General features: G+C 37.5%; 1 protein-coding gene across 1 annotated transcript in view; it reads right to left on the bottom strand.

Annotated features, from left to right (window-relative positions):
- The window catches only part of USP12 (ubiquitin specific peptidase 12), a 40,705-nt gene that overhangs the window by 9,945 nt on the left and 11,117 nt on the right, over positions 1-19,643 (bottom strand). The window contains exons 2-6 of the mRNA XM_065678485.1: positions 18,287-18,367; positions 11,588-11,801; positions 6,756-6,982; positions 593-669; positions 304-387 (exon numbers count right to left, since the gene is read on the bottom strand). Coding sequence (XP_065534557.1) covers positions 304-387; positions 593-669; positions 6,756-6,982; positions 11,588-11,801; positions 18,287-18,367 — 683 coding nt within the window. The remainder of the gene's footprint in view (positions 1-303; positions 388-592; positions 670-6,755; positions 6,983-11,587; positions 11,802-18,286; positions 18,368-19,643) is intronic.

Below are 19,643 nucleotides of genomic sequence, written 5' to 3'. Positions count from 1 at the left end.
TGCTTTTCAAGAGCACTGTGAAACAGAAGTTCAGCACAACTAACTGTGCACTTTTAAGAAGGCAGAAACTCAGTTAACAAAAAAAATTACAAGCCTCGTTCTGATTGAATCAGGAAAAAAAGTGCTATCAAACTGATTCTTAGAGCAATTGGAAACTAAGTTATTCTTCAGTGGAGGAAGAGTGAGAAAAACTAAGGGAAAAAGAACATTCTCCCCCTGCCTCATACACAGACACACAAGGAAATAAAGAGTATTTTCAGGAAATGCACAGGTTATTTTTTGTCCTTCTGGAATCCAATGTACCTTTTATGTGCTTCTTGCTTACTGCGACATTCTTCACAGTAGTATTTGTATTCACTGCACAGAGTTTCTGTGTTGCTGAAACCCCTGAATGAAAAGAAAAAAAAAAAAAAGAAAAATGCTACAGATACTATTTTGTTTTCTGAAACACACACAAAAAGATGCATATTATAAACATAATTTTATACTATTAAGTCTACATAAGCTAGAATTGTGAGCTTTTAGCTTTACTTCCTGCTTTTTTGGTTAAAGATAAAAGACAAACTATGAAAATTCAGATTTTTGTGTCTACCTTAAACAATGAGTGATTGAAGTATTCTGCTCCACATCAACTGAAAGGTCTAAAAAGTCTTCATCTTTGCTGCTTATCTGCATGAGAAAAGAACCAATAGATTATAGTTAAACCAAGTCACACGAATTTATCTCTGTTTCTCAGTACCATTTTCTATGGACAGAATGCCTTTCTTACCTTATAACAGCCTTTTAAAAATTGTTATTAGTGGCCTTTCTATTTCAGAGATTTGCTAGATCTGTTTCTGATTTTGTTCAAAAAGAGGGAAGTGTGTATGTGTCTGCGAGGGCATGTAATGCCAGTTGTCATTATGCTGTGACTGCAGCTCAACAATATATATTAATGCCAAGTTCCTTGTACACCTTACCCTTTTCAAAAGAACACAATCATCTTCTATTTAGTGCTTTCACCACTGTTCTTCTCCTATGATTCCCTCCCACTGAGGGCTGTGTATTTGCATGTCACAGTGTCCTTAATAAACAGCACAAATACTTTGAAGCCTCTTCCTGGTTAGATTCGCACTATTAAATGAGCAGCAGATAGCAAATTAGTTAGTAAATGAGAGCCTGGGACTTGGTCTGATGGGGACAGAATAGTACAGAGCCATTTCTTACAAAAAGAAATTCCTAGAAGGAGAGAATATATTCCACCACCAATCCTGAAAAATGGTGATGGATGAAATCCACAGCTGCCCTGAAAACCAACTATGTTATCAAAAGGTTTAGGAAACAGCAGTCTGCAGCCTTAACTTTTGTCTGCTAGTGTTTCCTCTCTAGAGACACCCAATGCCACTTTTGAGAATGTTCTCTCCTTTTTATTACTCCTAGGTACAAAAGTAAAAGCTTTTAGAAAAGATGCCTGGCTGCAGTTTGTTGATTGAACGCAGGAAAGGTTAAACAGCTACAACAGAACTACTGTAAATTGATCTTTAAAACATATGAGGTCTATGTTCCCCTTCAACTCAGAATAAAAAGAGATTTTGGAAGGTTTTCTTCGTATTTCTTATCAAGAGATAACAAACACCCAGTTCCTAAGGACAACATACATGGAAGAAAAAAAAAAGATAGATACAGATAGTCAACTATTTTTGAGAATTAATGCCACACGGCAAATCAAAAACTTCTGAAATTACAAGCTTCTGTTAATATCTGTGAGAGGACTTGGCAAGCATTCCTCCTATTCTTCTGTACCTACTCTTTGCAAGAATAAGTGTACGTGTACAAAAAATGTCACTATGCCAGTATAATTCACATCTACTACATCATTTACTTGCTGAAGTGTAATGTTCATACTTTAAAAGAGATCACATAATGTATATGGAAAACTTCCAATATGTTTTCAGGGTGGGGAAAAAAAAGCCGCCTGCATCTTTGGTGTGGTGCACTGTCTTCAGGGATGTACTATGATTTAGTTGTGTGGAAAATTCTTCAAAATATCCCATTGAAACCACTTTTGGAATTACCAAACTGAAGTTCATAACACTAGGAACTCTGGTGGAAGTCATCTTAGCCTAGGGATTAAGAATGGCTCAGGAAAAAAACACATCGGTTCTAGAAAATACTCTGCTGCAGTCTTCAGCTAGGACAGCTGGAATTAAGGACTCGTGATCAGTGTTATTCAGACATGCAATTAGAGAATTCTTCCTCTCTTGGTCTAATAAAAAAACCAACCCATGAAACAACAAAGATGTCACTGTCTGCTTTATCTCACACAGATGCTGCAAGTGCAGGGAGGAGCTGGAGAAGATGAAAGGGATGAGTTGCACTTGGTTAAAGAGAGATCGGTACTAAAACCAGAAATTCACAAAAGGAACTTTTCCATTCTTAGAGATAATGCATCCTTAGAGAGCCTCCTTCAGATTAGACGGTCCATTGTGCACTTAGGATCATGAAGAACCATTAACAGCTGTATTAAAGAACAGCTAAGTGGACTTTTTCCATCTATGTTGATAATCTAGAAATTGCTAGTCTTAAAAATTAAGAGGTTTTGAACATTAGTATTTGAACAGTACTTTTTTTTTTAACATTAACTCAGACAGCTTTAATTAAACAAAAAAGTCACCCTCCACTCTGACCAGCCTGCCTGTCCCCCCGCTTCTGCAGAGGTTTTGTTTCAAATAAACACCAGTAAGGTTCTTAGACTAAAGTCACCAATGCTATATATATATATATACATATACATATATATATCTTTTAATTATAGAGAGAATGAAGAAAACATGGACATGGTCAGAAGATCCCATCACTTGCAGAATCAAGCCTTGATGTGTTCAAAAAGCCATTTGAGTGCTCCTAACAGGAATATCTGAATAATTGTGAAGTATTTGGGTGCTTCAGTATCCTGGCTAAAGGGGATGGTATGTTCTTCTCACATCAAGGACATAATTGCACTCAAACAGCTCAGCTGTACTCTGACAACCAATGTCACAAAGAACAGAAAACTCAGAAGGCTACAATTCCTGGAATCTGTATCTTTTTCAGTCTGGAATTTCACTAGCAATGTGAATCAGCTTACTGACAAAAAAGGTTTTGCAGCTGTAGGCTCCCATGTGTGCAAAACCAGAAACTATTTTTAAATGAAGCTGAAACAAAAGACATGACTTATCCTGGGTTTATTAAAAAAAAAAAAAAAAAGGAGAAAGAAGTAGGGCATAGTTAACACTTCTATAGTATCTATAGTACTCCCGGAAGAGAGACTACTGAGATTTGCCTTATTGCCTTCTCTCAGTCCGAAGTAGAACTGAGCCAGAACTTTATGCCCTATAGAGTCATTTGAACACAAGAGCAAGACCATCAGCTGTAGAAAAACATTATTGATACATTTGGCGCTTTTGACCCAACACAATTTCCTATTTTTCTCTGTAGGAATATTGCCCACATTTATCTGTTACAGATTTACCCTCAATGTGGTCAATTACATTATTTTTTGTTTTACTGTTATGATTTCCTTAAATCGTGTCAGATAAATCTGTAAAACCAAATAACTTCTGAATCATTTTTATCAATTAGCCACAAAAATTTGTAACATTCACTTCATCATACTACCTCTACCCAGGAAGGGAGAAAGCATCATAACACAAAATCACATTAAAAGCGTGTACAAACAACTTACAGACCATGTGGTAACATTTACTTTAAAGTGTGGCTTGACCCACGACACAAATCTTCGTTAAAGAATCATATCTATGTTCCTTGTATCCACTGTCCATACTTAAACTGAGGATAAATCTTTAATCAGTTAATTTTTTATCACAAGGATGGGCTGAGACAATGTGTCCTGGAAAGCAGCTCTTTTCTACAGTCAGGACAATTCAAATTAGAACAAAATCTTGCCATGGTGATTTTAGGAACACTGAGTAGGTTTGGCCAGTTAGAAGATACTAATTCTCACTTAGAGCAAAGATACATTATGCTTTACGTTTAAGCATGCATTAAATTCCAAATTTAAATAAAATAATATACTAAGGTTATTGTCTTATCATTAAAAAGCACTAATTAATCCACTGTTGCTGTGTAATCTTCCACATGAGCTGCATTCAAGTACTCCTGACATTTAAATTATATTTCTTAACACAGAACGAGTCTAAATGCCAAAAGCTTCCAATAAACATTAAAACAATCATATATGCTCACTATACTTGAAAGTAAGATAGTATTCACAGCAACACTACTTATTTAATGTGTCTAAATCTATTTCTAAGTGTTCATTTTCAGGTCGCTGTGTTTTAATTAGAAACAAGCTGATATACTGAATAGACAGAAGCTGATAAAAGTTTGCAGATTATTAGAAATTGAAATTACTATTATTGGAAAACAAAGGCCCTAATATACTAAAACCTCATGTGTACTACAACACTGGATTTAAAATCCAACTGTCCAAGGAGGCACAGTGGCAAACAGACATGGTGTATCCTGTTTAGCAATAGCTAACAGAAAAATAGAACTGACCCATCTCAGTAAACCTCAAAATTGCGATAGGCCTGGTAACTAATACATTATGCTGGCAAAGAGCATAACAGCATTTAAAAACTGTATTAAGGACTGTACCTAGATCAAAATCCTGACAGCAGTAACTCATGATGCCATAATAAGAAAAGGTTAATGATGTCAGTCATGTTAAGAGACTAAGCTAAACTAATGTTTCAAGAAGAAAAACAAAATCAGTTCAACAACTAAAAGAGAAGCAATTGATAGTTGCCATGAGATAGTTATTAGAGAGGTGAAACCCACCAGGAAAGAAAATATGGTAGCCAGAAATCATCACCCAAATTACGCAAAATACCATGATCTGCTAAGGGCTGCAGTTACATTATATATGACATTAGGAAGCTATTTTCTTTGAAATAAAAGAGAGGTGGGTATTTCTAGAAGATGGAGAAAATTGCATGTGAAACATACAGATTTAATTTGATTAATTCTTCCTTTCCAAGGTCATGCTGAAATACATCCATTACCTAATTAAGCAAAATAGGTATGAAGTCATACAAAATACAGTCATTTAGTTTTTTTATATCTAAGGAATAGATCAGAACAGAATTACTGTGATTTTCAAGTTGTACTGCTTTTTCTCTTTCTCAAGCTGCTAAAATTCGATTGTGATTTTTTTTCTGAAATATATGCTTTTTCTTTTTATAGATCTATTTCCAGAGAAAATTTTGTATAGCTTGCTCAAATGAGTAGTTTATTTCTCAGGGTCTAATATCAGAATTTCTGTGAAAAGACATATAAAAAAGCATTATTTTTCCTGCACATTAAGTTATGTTCTTTGAGAATCTCAGTCCACTGTCTCAGTGCTAAAAGCCAACCACAGATTCTTGATTTCAATGGCTTTAAATTTAAAACTAGAAATTGGTGAATCACAATACTTATTACCACTAAGCATGACACCAGGTCATCATGACATCATTACGAGGATGATCAGGGGACGGGAGCACCTCCCGTATGACGACAGGCTGAGGAAGTTGGGGCTGTTCAGCCTGGAGAAGAGAAGGCTGCGTGGAGACCTCATAGCAGCCTTCCAGTACCTGAAGGGGGCCTATAGGGATGCTGGGGAGGGACTCCTTGTCAGGGACTGTAGTGACAGGACAAGGGGTAATGGGTTAAAACTGAAACAGGGGAAGTTTAGATTGGATATAAGGAGGAAATTCTTTCCTGTTAGGGTGGTGAGACATTGGAATTGGTTGCCCAGGGAGGTTGTGAGTGCTCCATCACTGGCGGTGTTCAAGGCCAGGTTGGATGAAGCCTTGTGTGGGATGGTTTAGTGAGAGGTGTCCCTGTCCATGGCAGGGGGGTTGGAACTAGATGATCTTGAGGTTCTTTCCAACCCTAACTATTCTATGATTCTATGACATTAAATTTGAGAACTCCACATCCCCAAGTAGCAGGCCTCATTGCTCTTAGGGATACGTCAATTTAGCATTCTCTAATCTAAATTCTGAAATTCACAGAATCATAAAATCTTAGCTGGTTTGGGTTGGAAAGGACCTTAAAGATCACCTCATTCCAACCCCCCTGCCATGGGAAGGGACACCTCCTTCTAGACTAGGTTGCTCAAAGCCCAATCCAACCTGGCCTTTAACACCGCCAGAGATGGAGCATCTACAGCCTCTCTGGACAACCTGTTCATGTTTCACCACCCTCATAGTAAAGAATATACCTAATCTAAATCTCCATCTTTCAATTTAAAACTATTCCCCCTTGTCCTGTCACTGTATGCCCTTGTAAAAAGTCCCACTCCAGATTTCTTGGAGGCCCCCTTTAAATATTGAAAAGCTGAAGATGATCTCTTATCTCTGATCTCTGATCATCTTCATGGCCTCCTCTGGACTCGCCCAAGCAGGTCCATGTCCCTCTTGAGCTGGGGCCCCAGAGCTGAAGTCAGTACTGCAGGTGGGGTCTCACAAGAGTAGAGTAGAGTCAATTATGATCACACAGACAAAAATTCAAGTGAGCATTTTCCTAGTATCAGCATAACCCTTTTCCTACAATTCACAAATGAGTTGCTGAAATGTTCTCAGTAACAAAGAAAAATGCAAATGCTCATATGAACATAAGATTTCTAAAGAAAAAAAACTAGTACATTAGTCTGTTGAGATAAATGAATAAGGAAACATGAAGTTCTGAAACAAAGAAGAGTTCATTTTATGAATTACATACAGACTTACAGTTTCACACGTAAGACATCTGGTTTCATTAGTTAATGTTCCCTGAAAGATTTCATGAACCCAGGTTGGGTCTGGCGGGCTGTTATTTTCATTGTCGATGTTGCCATTAGGTAGGCGACCATTTTGTTTCTCTTGTTTTCTTTCCTCTTGCAAGATATCCGCAATTGTATTTAATAGATAGTTTAAGAACTCATGTGCGTCCTGCTGCATGTAGTTATCAAAAAGCTCTACAACATAAAACGACAGAGTTTTTATTTGATTGGCTAGCGCTATACTACAAAAACATTTTTAAGAGAAGTCAAATTTCAAAACCAGTCTTTATTTATATTTATTTCTTGAATCGTTCATGATAATACAACATCAACACAAAATGCATACTTCATAAACTAAGCCAAAAACGCAGGGGATGGGAAGAGGGGAGGGCAAGTCAGCTTACATTCCCAGAAATCTCTCACCTGATGGGAATTAACAGAGGAGTGAGCCATTCTGCAAGCAAACTAGGGCATGATTCAGCTGCTTAAACACAGGTGTACGTACAGTGCCACCTGAAATTTTATAGCTCCTCCCATCCAGCCTCCACATGCCAGTCCATGATGATTTCACTCTCCTACAGGGGCTATGATATCTCTGCCAAGCTTAGGTCAATGTCTTGGATAACACAGGGCATATCAAATGGCATTAGACAATGATACCTTCCATAAATTAACCGAGAACTTATGACAGGAAATGTTTCCTCATCTACATGAAGCTTCAGTGTCTGTAAGAGAGGGATAAGGCTCTCAACAGACAGATATGAGCAGCCTCACCCTCAAAAGCCCTGGCCCTCATGGGGGACTTCAATCACCCCCAATCCCTGCACGAGGGACAACACATCAGGGCATAAGCAATCCAGAACATTCCTGGAGTGAGCTGATGACAACTTCCTCCTTCAAGTGACAGAGGAACCAATGAGGTGCTATGCTGGACCTTGCTCTCACCAACTAGGAGAGGCTGCGGGGAATGTGAAGCTCAAGAGCAGTTTTGGCTGCAGTGACCAAGAAATGGTGGAGTTCAACATCCTTAGGGTGGTGAGAAAGGTGCACAGCAAGATCATTACCCTGGACTTCAGGAGAGCAGACTCTGGCCTCTTCAGGGTCCACTTGGTAGAGTACCACGGGATAAAGCCTTGGAGGGAAGAGGGGCCCAAGAAATCTGGTTAATATTCAAAGATCCCCTCCTCCAAGCTCAGAAGCAATGCATCCCAACAAAGAGGAAGTCCAAAAAACCCAGGAGGCCTGCATGGATGAAAAAGGAGCTCCTGGAGAAATTCCAACACAAACAGGAAACCTACAGAGGCTGGAAGCAAGGACAGGTAGCCTGGGAGGAACACAGAGAAATTGTCTGAGCAGCCAGGGATCAGGTTAGGAAAGCCAAAGCCCTGACAGAAACAAACCTGAGCAGGGACACCAAGGGTAACAAGAGAAGCTTCTACAGGTATGTTGATGATAAAAGGAAGAATGGGGAAAATGTGGGCCCTCTCAGTAAGGAAACAGGAAGCCTGTTACCCAGGATATGGGGAAGACTGAGGTACTTAGTGACTTTCTTGCCTTGGTCTTCACCAGCAATTGCTCCAGCCACACCGCCCGAGTAGCAGAAGGTAAACATAGGGACTGGGAAATTTAAGAACCACTCACAGCAAGTGAGATTCAAGAACATGTAAGGAACCAGAAGGTGAAGCTAATGAGGCACTGGAACAGGTTTTCCAGAGAAGTTGTGAATGCCCCATCCCTGGAAGTGTTCAAGCCTGGATGGGGCTTTGAGCAACCTGGTCTAGTACAAGGTTTCCCTGCCTGTGGCAGCAGGGCTGGAACTAGATGACCCTTAAGGTCCCTTCCAACCCAAACTATGACACGTACTATCACAGGAAGAACATGAAAAATAAATGCTCAAAACATTGCTTTATTTATTTTCACTTTTAGGGCTTTAAGTCTACTGCTCCATCATAAGCACAGTGTCATAAATACTAGCAATGAAAGTAAGAATAAGATGAAAAGTCTAGAGATACTCATACTTTTAAACAAAGCTTTTTAAGTGAGGTAGTACCTGCAGAAGCCAAATTAGCTTAAGGTTCTAGCCACAGAAAACAGGTTTCAAATAAGGACTTCTAGTAATAAATAGATTTGCCTTTCAAGATGCGAAGTACTGCTTCTAGATATTGGTATATGTGACACCTTTATTACCGGTGGACCTGCTAGATAGATAATAATGGACTCACCATGCTTTACGTTTCATGTCCTCACTCTCTCAGCATTTCTAAGCATAATAATTTTAGGATTAATTCAGTGGAAGGGGAATAGTTTCACATACTTGCAATGTATAGCAATGATACAGATTAAAGCATGAAGTTGAACTATTTCTTACAAGTCTTCTCTCCGGCTTATGTTGAAATTGGTACATTGTTTATTGCAGTCCCCTGGGATATCAACCTGAGAAATTTCCTGCTGCTACAAATTCTCACATAAAGAATGGGGCTAAGAAAACCATAAAGGCATTGAACCAGGCTTAGTAATAGTTACTACTTCTTTCTGACCAGGAATTGTTACAAGGAAATTTACTTGCCCATTTAAAAAGCATTTTATATCACTAGCTAATATCATGCAGGTCTTTCAATGTGCAATTACTTCAGCTAATTATAACTTGCAATTTGTTTGCAGTCCAAGAATATACTATGAAACTGGCCTTCGGTGGAGGGATAATCCCCAAGACTGGGAAGATGAATGGAAAAGATACTCAGTGAAGCTGAAATTTTAACATGCATACAGGAACTACCTGGAAGCTTTATTATCAATCACTTGATGGCATCCAGGAGTAAACTTCAAAAAGAAAAAAAAATCCCTATTTAGAACAAAGTAGAGAGAATTTGATGCTAATCTAGATAATCTGGAGAGGTTAAGTAGTGCAACAGGCCAGCCAAGAGTGCAAATCAAGAAGTTTATTTAATTAACTACTACACTACTTTTGAGAGTAAGTTCCACTCTGAATCTATCCAACTGTAAGGTCTTTATTTAATCAAGGCAGAACAAGAGCTACAAGTCTCTTGAAGTAAAACACTTCAGATGTTCTTCACAGCATTGCATCACAGATCTCTCAGGTCTATGTGCCCAGTCAGTAAATCAGACGTAAGTACAACAGAATGAAAGGTACACACTGCCCATTTTTATGATTAAAGAAATTTAAGCAAACGTAACAGTATACCTTCAGCTGACTTCAACCCAGCAGCTGCTTCCAGCCAGCTAAGCTTTAAGGTCATTAATACATGTATGCTGTATTCAGACATTGAAAATAAAAATGCAACAGCAGCACTGTAGTCTGGAATACATTATGTTCTCAGTCATCACCCTGGTATAGCCAGGTAATAACGGAAACAGAACCTACAAGTGGTGTTGCATACCTGATTTGTTAATTATCTCTTCTTTAAAGCTCAAAATTATATACCTTTACAATAATCACATCATAGCATATATGATGTCCATGTAATCACTGTCTGACAATTTAGCCATTTATCTGCAGAAAAGGTGAGAGTATTATCATTAAATGAAAACCAAAAAGCCAACAAGAGCTGAACTTTCTCATCTGATTTCTCCAAGAGTTTCCAGTTGCCTTCTCCCACTTAGAATGATGTAATTAAGCATTAAAAAGAGCAGATTTTAGAAAGAACTTAATGGCTCCTGTGGCTTACTTTCTGCATTCCATTTGAACCATTCTCCATGTTTGTTGTATTTAGTCAACATTTGTTGATATAATGAACTACTTCTGTAAATTCATCAACATGCATGCATATTGCTCAAGTATACTTACCAAAGAAGTGAATGACAGTTTCTATTCGCCATAGGAAAGAGGCTGTACATTATCTGAGAGCCTTTTTTAAACAATATTATTACAACTTATGGTGTGCATTTACTGGAGGGGTTACTTCGAATTAGGAACGTTATCACAATATTATTTCTTGTTTTTACTACAGAGATGGTCATCATAGCATTTAAATACTTTTCTGGCCTGCATATACAGTCTTGCAGAGATTACAACAGTATGAACATGCAGGTGTGTTAAATATGGTATTTTATACAGTTTATTCAAATCCAGTATTTATTTTCTGGAAAGGTTTTATGTTATATTTTTATGTAACAGTGTGCAAATTGAGTACTAGATTACAAGGCTTCATTTATATTGTAACATTGATTTTCTAAAACATTCTGACCAATTAGCCCTGCAGATAAGAAACCAGAAATGTTTAAAATCTCTGGAAATCTCTTGTGGTTTAGGATATCAATTACACTTAAAAAAATAAGACAAAACTAGTTAGTGATTTTAAAATTCATTAATCCTTTGAAAAGTAGCTCAAGCTATGGACTGCATATATTCTAAATGAATTTTAAAAATTGTGCGGTTTTAAGATAGATTCTTGCAGGAAAAAGTCTTACCATCCTTCCCACACACTCAGTTTGGGAGACTGATTCCTGCATCCAAAGAGCGATGTTCTTTTAAACGCAGAGCAAAAGTTGTGCAGTGAATTTTGATTTTAAAAACACAGTTCATAGAGAGGCAAAATTAGCAAGCAATTTCCTAAGCAGCCCCTGACAATACCCTCAGCTCTACATGAAGAGAGACAGACAAGGGTTCTCTCTCTAAACAGCTCCAGGTTACACCCTTATTCTAGGGACACCTCTTTATTATACTGTAGCACTATGAACACTTTCCATGTGTAACAAATATATAGGTATCCCACTATGTCAGCTTCAGAATTAAATCGCAATAGCTATGGTTATTACACAAGAAAAAAGAAGAGAAGTTACCATTTTCTTTTCGTAATCTTGTTATAAATTTCTTGGGAGGTATTACTCCAACTTTCTTCTTCTGGGTTGCAATACTGTGGAACAGATCAGCTAAGCATGTAAGGAGATTCTCTTTTTTTCTTGGTTGACTTTTGTATGCTAAGACTTTGTCTCGAAATGGTCGACAAAAATAAAGTGCCTGAAGAACTGAATTGCAGTAGCAGGTATTCCCAAACTATAAAATGAGAAAGAGATCGATTAGCTTGCATTGTATTACTGTAGAGAAGTAAAATTAAATTCAAAGCATAGGAGAATGCATAAGCAGTGACAAATCTTCCTCAAGTTGTTTCTTCTTGACTTTAAAATAGTAAAGCATATTTCTGTTTTGCAAAGGATTAACAAGTACACTGTACGTAAGTTCAAGAATAACCTAGTACAATTTGAACAATGCTATCTAATTTTGTCTCACTTGTAAATTTAACTTACTAGTAATACTTTGCATTTACTTGGGTCAAAATGTTCAACAAATACCACCAATTTCGCAGCGCCTAAAACTTACCTAGGTAAAAATAACTATCCATCTACTTAAGTCAGCCACAACAGTAAAGTACAGGAACAGCATGACCTTGTACTGTGAAGAAATTCAGCTTTTACTGTGAACAAACTGAAAGCTTCTAAGACACTTCAGAAATCGGATTCTCCATATCTTATTAGTTGTGATCAAAGTCAGAAATAATGCTTTAACTTGTTCCTCAGGTTTCAGTGACACTCATTTTAGGGTGACAGGGCATGTAATGACAGAACAAGGGGGAATGGCTTTAAGCTGAAAGAGGGTAGATTTAATTAGATATTAGGAAGAAGTTCTTTACTCTGAGGGTGGTGAGACACTGGCACAGGTTGCCCAGAGAAGCTGTGGCTGCCCCATCCGTGGCAGTGTTCAAGGCCAGGCTAGATGGGGCTTTGAGCAACGTGGTCCAGTGGAAGGTGTCCCTGACCATGGCAGGGGGTTTGGAACCAGATGATCTTTACAGTCCCTTCCAACCCAAGCCAGTCTATGATTCTATGATATGATTCTACAACAGGATTGGCATTCAGGAGTTTTCTTGAAACGGTGCAACATGGCCTCTTCAGGATTCAAAGCTGCGGCACAATCAGTAGTTTCAAATCAAGACTGAAAGTTACAAAAATGCACAAATTGGACATGCACATTTTGAAGGAGGCAAGCTACTGAACTGCCAGGGGCAAGCAGAGTCAGCAGGAAAAGCATCCATAACCCCCTTTGTACCAGGATGCTCCAGATGTCCCTCTTCCACAGACTCCTTCCACCTAACAGTGACACTGCCTCCAGCTCACCCCAACACTGCGAACGTCCCCACCACCTCTGCGAAGGCATCATGCATTGCCGATGAATACAGCCACTCTCATTTTATGCTGCCCTCCTCCAGTGAAACCTATTATCTAACACTGAAAGCGTGAGAAAAATCTTTAAGGTCCTCAGCAAGTAATCCAACCTTTCAGCTGCAGTCACTCAACCTGCAAATTGAAGCACATACATACCACACACATTCTGTAAAATGTGAAAATACTGTTCATATTCACGTTTTCTGTAAACATAGCAGCATATATGGGTAACAAATTCTAAGGCTATATTGTGATGGGGAGACTGCCACATAGCAGAAAGAGTGCACTGAGAGATATTTTAAGAACAGCTTCTTTCAATAGATAAAAAGAACTGAAAGATTTTACAGCCTAGCAATAACAGGGAAGTAACTGGTTTTTTCTCTCTCCTGAATGAGATAATGACAAACAAGAGCACTATGCAATTTCATCACAAAACTGGGAAGTGTATTGTTTTCTCTTATTTTAAATTACTGAAATATTAAGAACTACTTTCTAAATACCCAAGACACATCCAAAGAATAAGTAAGAAGTGTATACAAATATATATATATATATTTATATTAAGAAGTCTTAAGAGCTCCATATCAAAAAATGAGGAAATTAACACCCATTTTTATTTATTTAAGCTATGGAAAATGCTTATATTAGCTTCTTTGTTCAAATCTGCTCTCAAGGACGTAAATGAACTTGAGAGGAAAACCAGGCTTTTTTCCTTAAAGGAAGCAGATGAAATTACACAGTACCTTATGTCAAAACATTTAATACTGTAAGCTCCCTGTTTATAAGTTTATAATTAGAAATAGCCACAGAGAACTACATTAAAATGTTAAGAAAGTTCTTAAAATTAAATCAAATGGAAAAAGTGTTAAAATTTCTACAGCAAGTGTCAAAAGATGAAAAGGCAGCAAATTAGAAATTCCATAATATTCCCATTTTAAAAAGGAATAGTCTGATGATAAATTGATTAGAATGGTGCACAGGCAGTGAAAGACAACCGTAATACGAGAACTCGGAACAATGAACAAAATTCAGATTAATTTAAGATGAATGTATGCTAATCTACGTGCCTGTAGGTAGGAAATAAAAGCAAGCAGAGAAAGGTCATAAAAGGTTTTCTTCAACCTAATCCAGAAAGACAGTAGGCAATAGAAGATTGTTGTAAAATAAATCAATGAAAAAAATTAATTAGTTCACATTTGGTTTATATCTAAAGCATCGGGCTTCATTGCTTCAAAACTTCAAATACTCTGAAAGAAAAGCTTCCAATCATTAAAAATTGTAACGGTACCTGTACTAAACAAGGGGGGAAAGGCAGGGAGGTTTCTAGGCTAAGCAAACGGGGAATTTGTTACATGGATAAATACCAGTATTACCACCATTATTACTTTACTTCCCATAACTGACTTCAATACAAAAGTAGATCCCATGTTTAGGGAACACCCAAGATTTTGCTCAGTCTCCCCATCCTCCCACTACTCACTGAAATTTGCTTTCTAATTCTGCTTATTCAACACAACACTTTAACCCTCTTAACAGGGCCAACAGACCTCTTCCATCTCCCCTCACAGCCTCAGAAGCACACCACTTGTAAGAAGATTGGCCAGTGCTGCATAACAAAATGCCTGTCAAGTCTGCCTCAGAGTAACGGTGGCAAACTATAAGAAAGGCCATCATTGTAATGTATGGGATACTGAAACTCCTCAACCTCATTCAGGGAAACGTAATTGAGACTATACACAGCAGAATCATTTTAACCCGTGTTTTCAACTGGTTTATTGCTCACCTGTTTCTGTGAGAACCTTCTTAAAATGTGCATATCTAAGAAAAGTACAAAATACACATTCGCTCTTTTTTTCAGTCCATATTACTCTTCTGAGTTCTGAGAAATCAGACTATTTCCTTTCACAAAAATATTGCATTCTGGACATTTCATACACACCCCCCACCTTTTTAAAAAAAAAAAAAAAAAAAAGAAATAAAACAAAGAAAACCCAAAAAAAAAAGCCCAAACCAAAGTCAGTTACAAAACCCAAACCTGTGTGGAAATAAAAAAAGAGACAATCAGGAAAGCTGCAGCAAAAAACACCACACACTCACTAAGGCGTGTGGCCTTATAGTCTTCTGATGCAACATACAACTGCTAAGAACCTTGGTTGTTGAACACCGCAGAGCTATAAAAATGAACAAAAGATCTACAAGAACTCAGATCTGCTGAGAACACTGTTTGAGCAGCACAAGGATTCCTCCCAGCTCTGATGTGTCGACAGATCTGATGACTTTTATCGCTGCAATGGGCCATGCCAGTAAATCATAGAATCATAGATTAGTTAGGGTTGGAAAGGACCTCAAGATCATCTAGTTCCAACCCCCCTGCCATGGGCAGGGACACCTCACACTAAACCATCTCACCCAAGGCTTCATCCAACCTGGCCTTGAACACTGCCAGGGACGGAGCATTCACAACCTCCCTGGGCAACCCATTCCAGTGCCTCACCACCCTAACAGGAAAGAGTTTCTTCCTTATATCCAGTCTAAACTTTCCCTGTTTCTCCAAAATACTCAGCTTTCTCCAAAATACGCAATCCATTGCAAGAGACTGGATAACTGCACTTGCTGCTCTATAATAGAATCATAGAACAGTTAGGGTTGGAAAGGACCTTAAGATCATCTAGTTCCAAGCCCCCTGCCATGGGCAGGGACACCTCACACTAGACCAGGTCACCCAAGACTCCATCCGGCCTAGCCTTAAACACTGCTATGGATAGAGCATTTATCACTTCTTTGGGTAACCTGTTCCAGTGCCTCACCACTCTCGCAGTAAGTCTGGTAAACTGTTGAGGAGCCATCAGACTAGTTCTTAAGAGATTAAAAATGTTCATTATTTCATACTCTTTGGATAAAATAATCCATTTAATTTGTGAAACACATAGATTTTAATAGTTTGCATTACTGCACCACAGGGGGAAAGAATGATATGCAGACTTGGTGCTCCTGATTGTCCATGTGACGGGACATCATACTACAAACATTTTCAGCTCATCATATTTAAAACATTTCCTGCAGATTTAGTGAATGATATTGTTCTTCGAAGTCTAAACTAAATTTTCCATGTTGAACTTTCATTGTCAGAAGCAAAATCCCATCTGGTCTTACATCTCCTTCCCGTAACTGCCCTTTCTTAATTCTTCTCCTACCTCTCTAATTGTTCTTTCAGCACATCCTCTGAATAATCCTCAGATTACACCACAAAGCTGGAGAGGAGATAAGACAGTGCTTCTACCTTCTCTTCTTTACACAACCTCTGAATAAACACCACATTTACCAGTGACAGATCTCTATTTCAGAACTGCCATCTTTATCTAAAATCCTGACCTGCATTCTGGACATCTCAAATGGCTAGCTATTACAGAGGTAGAAGACAGCTACACATTACCTCAGTTTTCCACATAATCTCAGTTTTTTCCATTACTCTGGACAAAGCTAGCACAAACAAAATCAATAAACAAATTAGAAAAATTCAGCCCTAAATGTTAATGAACCTCTAAGAGGTTCACTTCTTGTAACTGCTAAAAAACAATCAGAGAAATCAATGAAGGCAAAAACAGTGATTTCTATCACTTCTCAAACTAATAGTACTTTAAATTTGTTACTTAATTATCTAATGCTTCTTTTAATTATTACCAGCTGTCATTATTTCTGAATGGCTATTCGCCATAGTTTGCTAACGAAAAGGTCACTACCTTTCTTTTTCCTGATAGATTTCAATTCTGAAAGCTTTTTATATATTTATATATATTATTATTTTTATATATTTTTATTTATATTATATTCTATATATATTTCTTTCTGTAAACATACTGTGTTAGTAAACACAATCTGTAGAACAGATCTGAAAACCATCCAAGCAACAATATGACTGAATTTCCTTTGCTAACCACTATAGCCAAAAACAAGGCACCAGGGTGCCACAGATGTAATGGAATCCCATTTTACTATCTGTTACAATTCAAAGACTTCTGGTCTATAAAACTTCATTGTTTGGAGCTAAAATAAGCATATTCTTGTATTACACAGAAAGTTAACAGCACTCTAAGGTATCTTAGGTGCCTGCCTCTTATGTGTATGGCTGAGAGCAACGACTTAAAGACAGATGACCTCTCAAATTTCCTACTCCCTCTGGATTACAGGAAGGCAAAATTGCTTTATGTTCATTATATATTAGGAAGATTGTCCTTTATTGAAACTTTTCTTAAGGGTACAAAGTATGTAAAACTTCAAGATTAGGTGTACAATACAATTTTACTGTTCAGTCTTAAATCCTCTCTAGATTTGGACAAGAAATTAGGAAAAACATATGATCTGTCAACAGAATAACAGAATTGAGAAGATACTAATAATATTGTAACCGATAATAGCAGATAAGGACTGTTTTGATGGAAAGCCTGAGCTCTGCTACAGAGCAAGTATTAACAGTTAACCTACTGTATTTCCTCTTTCCAGAGAAACGATGTGTCAGTTTGAAGGTATTTCAACTTGCATGAGAAAGTTAAAATTAGCAGTAATTTAAGTCATAACATTTAAGATTCATGTAAGTCAGCTCATCCGTTAGAATGTTTACTGACTTCAAAGTGTATACTCAGATTGCACTCTTGAACCATGTCAGTGCTGAGGACCTAGAGGTAGAAACCTATGTTACAGTAGCAGGATGGCATTAGAAGTAATGAGTTTCATTAAGAAAAGCAAGATGATAGCTCTTGTTAAATCAGCTTAGTTGAAATACGTACTTTCTGAAGCCCCCCTAAAGAAAACCATTTAATATTTCATGTCAGAATAACGCAATTTCTAACAAGATACACTTTTCATTGGTAATACCAGAAATTAAAATTTAAATCATTCCTTAAAACGAATGACTGAATCAAAGAATTCTGTATGTTTCTTCTACCACTGCTTTCTTCTTTGGGCTCAGTATTTTTTGTAAATCTTAACACAAAGAGCAGATGTGAACATACCATCAACAGCCTTTCACACATGTTTTTCTGTTATTTATTCACTTAGGTTGGCATACTATGAACAAGCTTTTGTTAAGACTTAGACATTTTAATAGCAAGAAAGAGTAATCTACATTTTACATTAGTAAAATGAATAAAGCATTAAATACACAGTCCCACAAATACAGTAAATATCGAAACGTTTCAATAAGCATGTACATTCAACTACTGTATCTTGCAGTGCTTTAATTCATCATTCAGTCACAGTCTTGTAATTGAACAAATCCACTGGTGGCATTTCAAAGCAATGAAGTTATGGTCTGAAACTTACATTAACCAAACCAAAATAGTGCTCATTGACTGGAAATTGCTCCGGACCAATCTCTTTCTCCAAAGCTGAGGCATTGGCGCCCTAGAAAAACCAAAAGCCGCAAAATATCAGTGTTGCAACTATGTACACAGTGAATTTAACCAGTTGAGAAAAGGCAAGAAGTTTTTTTGGCTAGGATAAATGACCAAAACAAACCAATCCCCAGAAAACAGTCCCCTAAAAAACCTGTTTACTACTATAGACCTTGCTAACACCAAACCAGTATCTTCAGATCTCAGACCATAAGACTTTGGTTTACTAAGCTTACTTGCGCTGAAAGTCTCTCTAGTCAGGAGGGAGAAAACCAGAAATAAATGAGAGACTAAATACTGAAAATGGATGAAACACCTTCGTGTCTCTACCCTGGAGGTGGGAGAGAAAGTGGAGCTTGTGACCCAGCTCAACAATCACACATGGCAAATAAACTGAACTTGTTTAGTTAATGCAAAGACAAGCTCATAATAACATATAACATTATAACACAACATATAACATAATAACACAATAACATTAGGCATGAATGCAGAAAATTCAGTCCATCAAGTTCTCTCTTGATTTGCACTGTCAGGACATTTAGATTGTCCACAAAACCATTTCCCACAGGTCTTAAAGTAGACAGCAAGTCTTCTGTGCTGTAACATAATGTTTCACTACTTATAATAAAGAGCCTAACACTCTTCCACCACAAGAAAACTATTTCGACACAATCCAAAGTACCTCAGAGATACGTGTTTCCAAATATGTTCTGTTTAAAAACATCCCAAGTAAGTTTTATCATTTTCATGTATTTTCATGCAATTATACTGGTTCGATGTTCTGTATTTATTATTTTCAGACAGGAGCTTCTTTAGTAACAACTGCATTAATACAGTATTGCAAAGCAGGTGATCCAAGGCCAAATGGCAAGCTCCTCTTCACACATAATTTTCATACTGTATAGCACATTTCAGAAAAAGTTAAAAAACGCAGCTTGGTCATAGGAAGCAGAGAGACTGGTCTGTTCCACCTACACCGAAAACACAAACTGTTCAACGGGCTTTGTAAAACACCTTGAACTTTGTAAAATTAAAAGACAACATAGCACAGCTACTGTTGGTGTGCATTACAAATGCTGCAGCCTTTGAACAACAAATCTGCTGGGTCTGGTCCTCAAAAAGAGCTCAGAGAAGGTAACTTTGGTTACTCTATAGTTCCAATCAATAACTGTTGACTGAACTGGTGCAATAAACATTGGGTTTCAAAGGAATAAGCGGGTTTTGTTGTTTGGTTGTTTTGGAGGTTTTTTATTTATTTAGAGACAGAAAAACCTCTACCCTGG

The sequence above is a fragment of the Lathamus discolor genome, chromosome 4, assembly GCF_037157495.1.
Source record: "Lathamus discolor isolate bLatDis1 chromosome 4, bLatDis1.hap1, whole genome shotgun sequence".
Classification (NCBI taxonomy): domain Eukaryota; kingdom Metazoa; phylum Chordata; class Aves; order Psittaciformes; family Psittacidae; genus Lathamus; species Lathamus discolor.
Note: the sequence above shows the minus strand (reverse complement) of the source record. Positions and strands in the feature narration are given on the sequence as shown.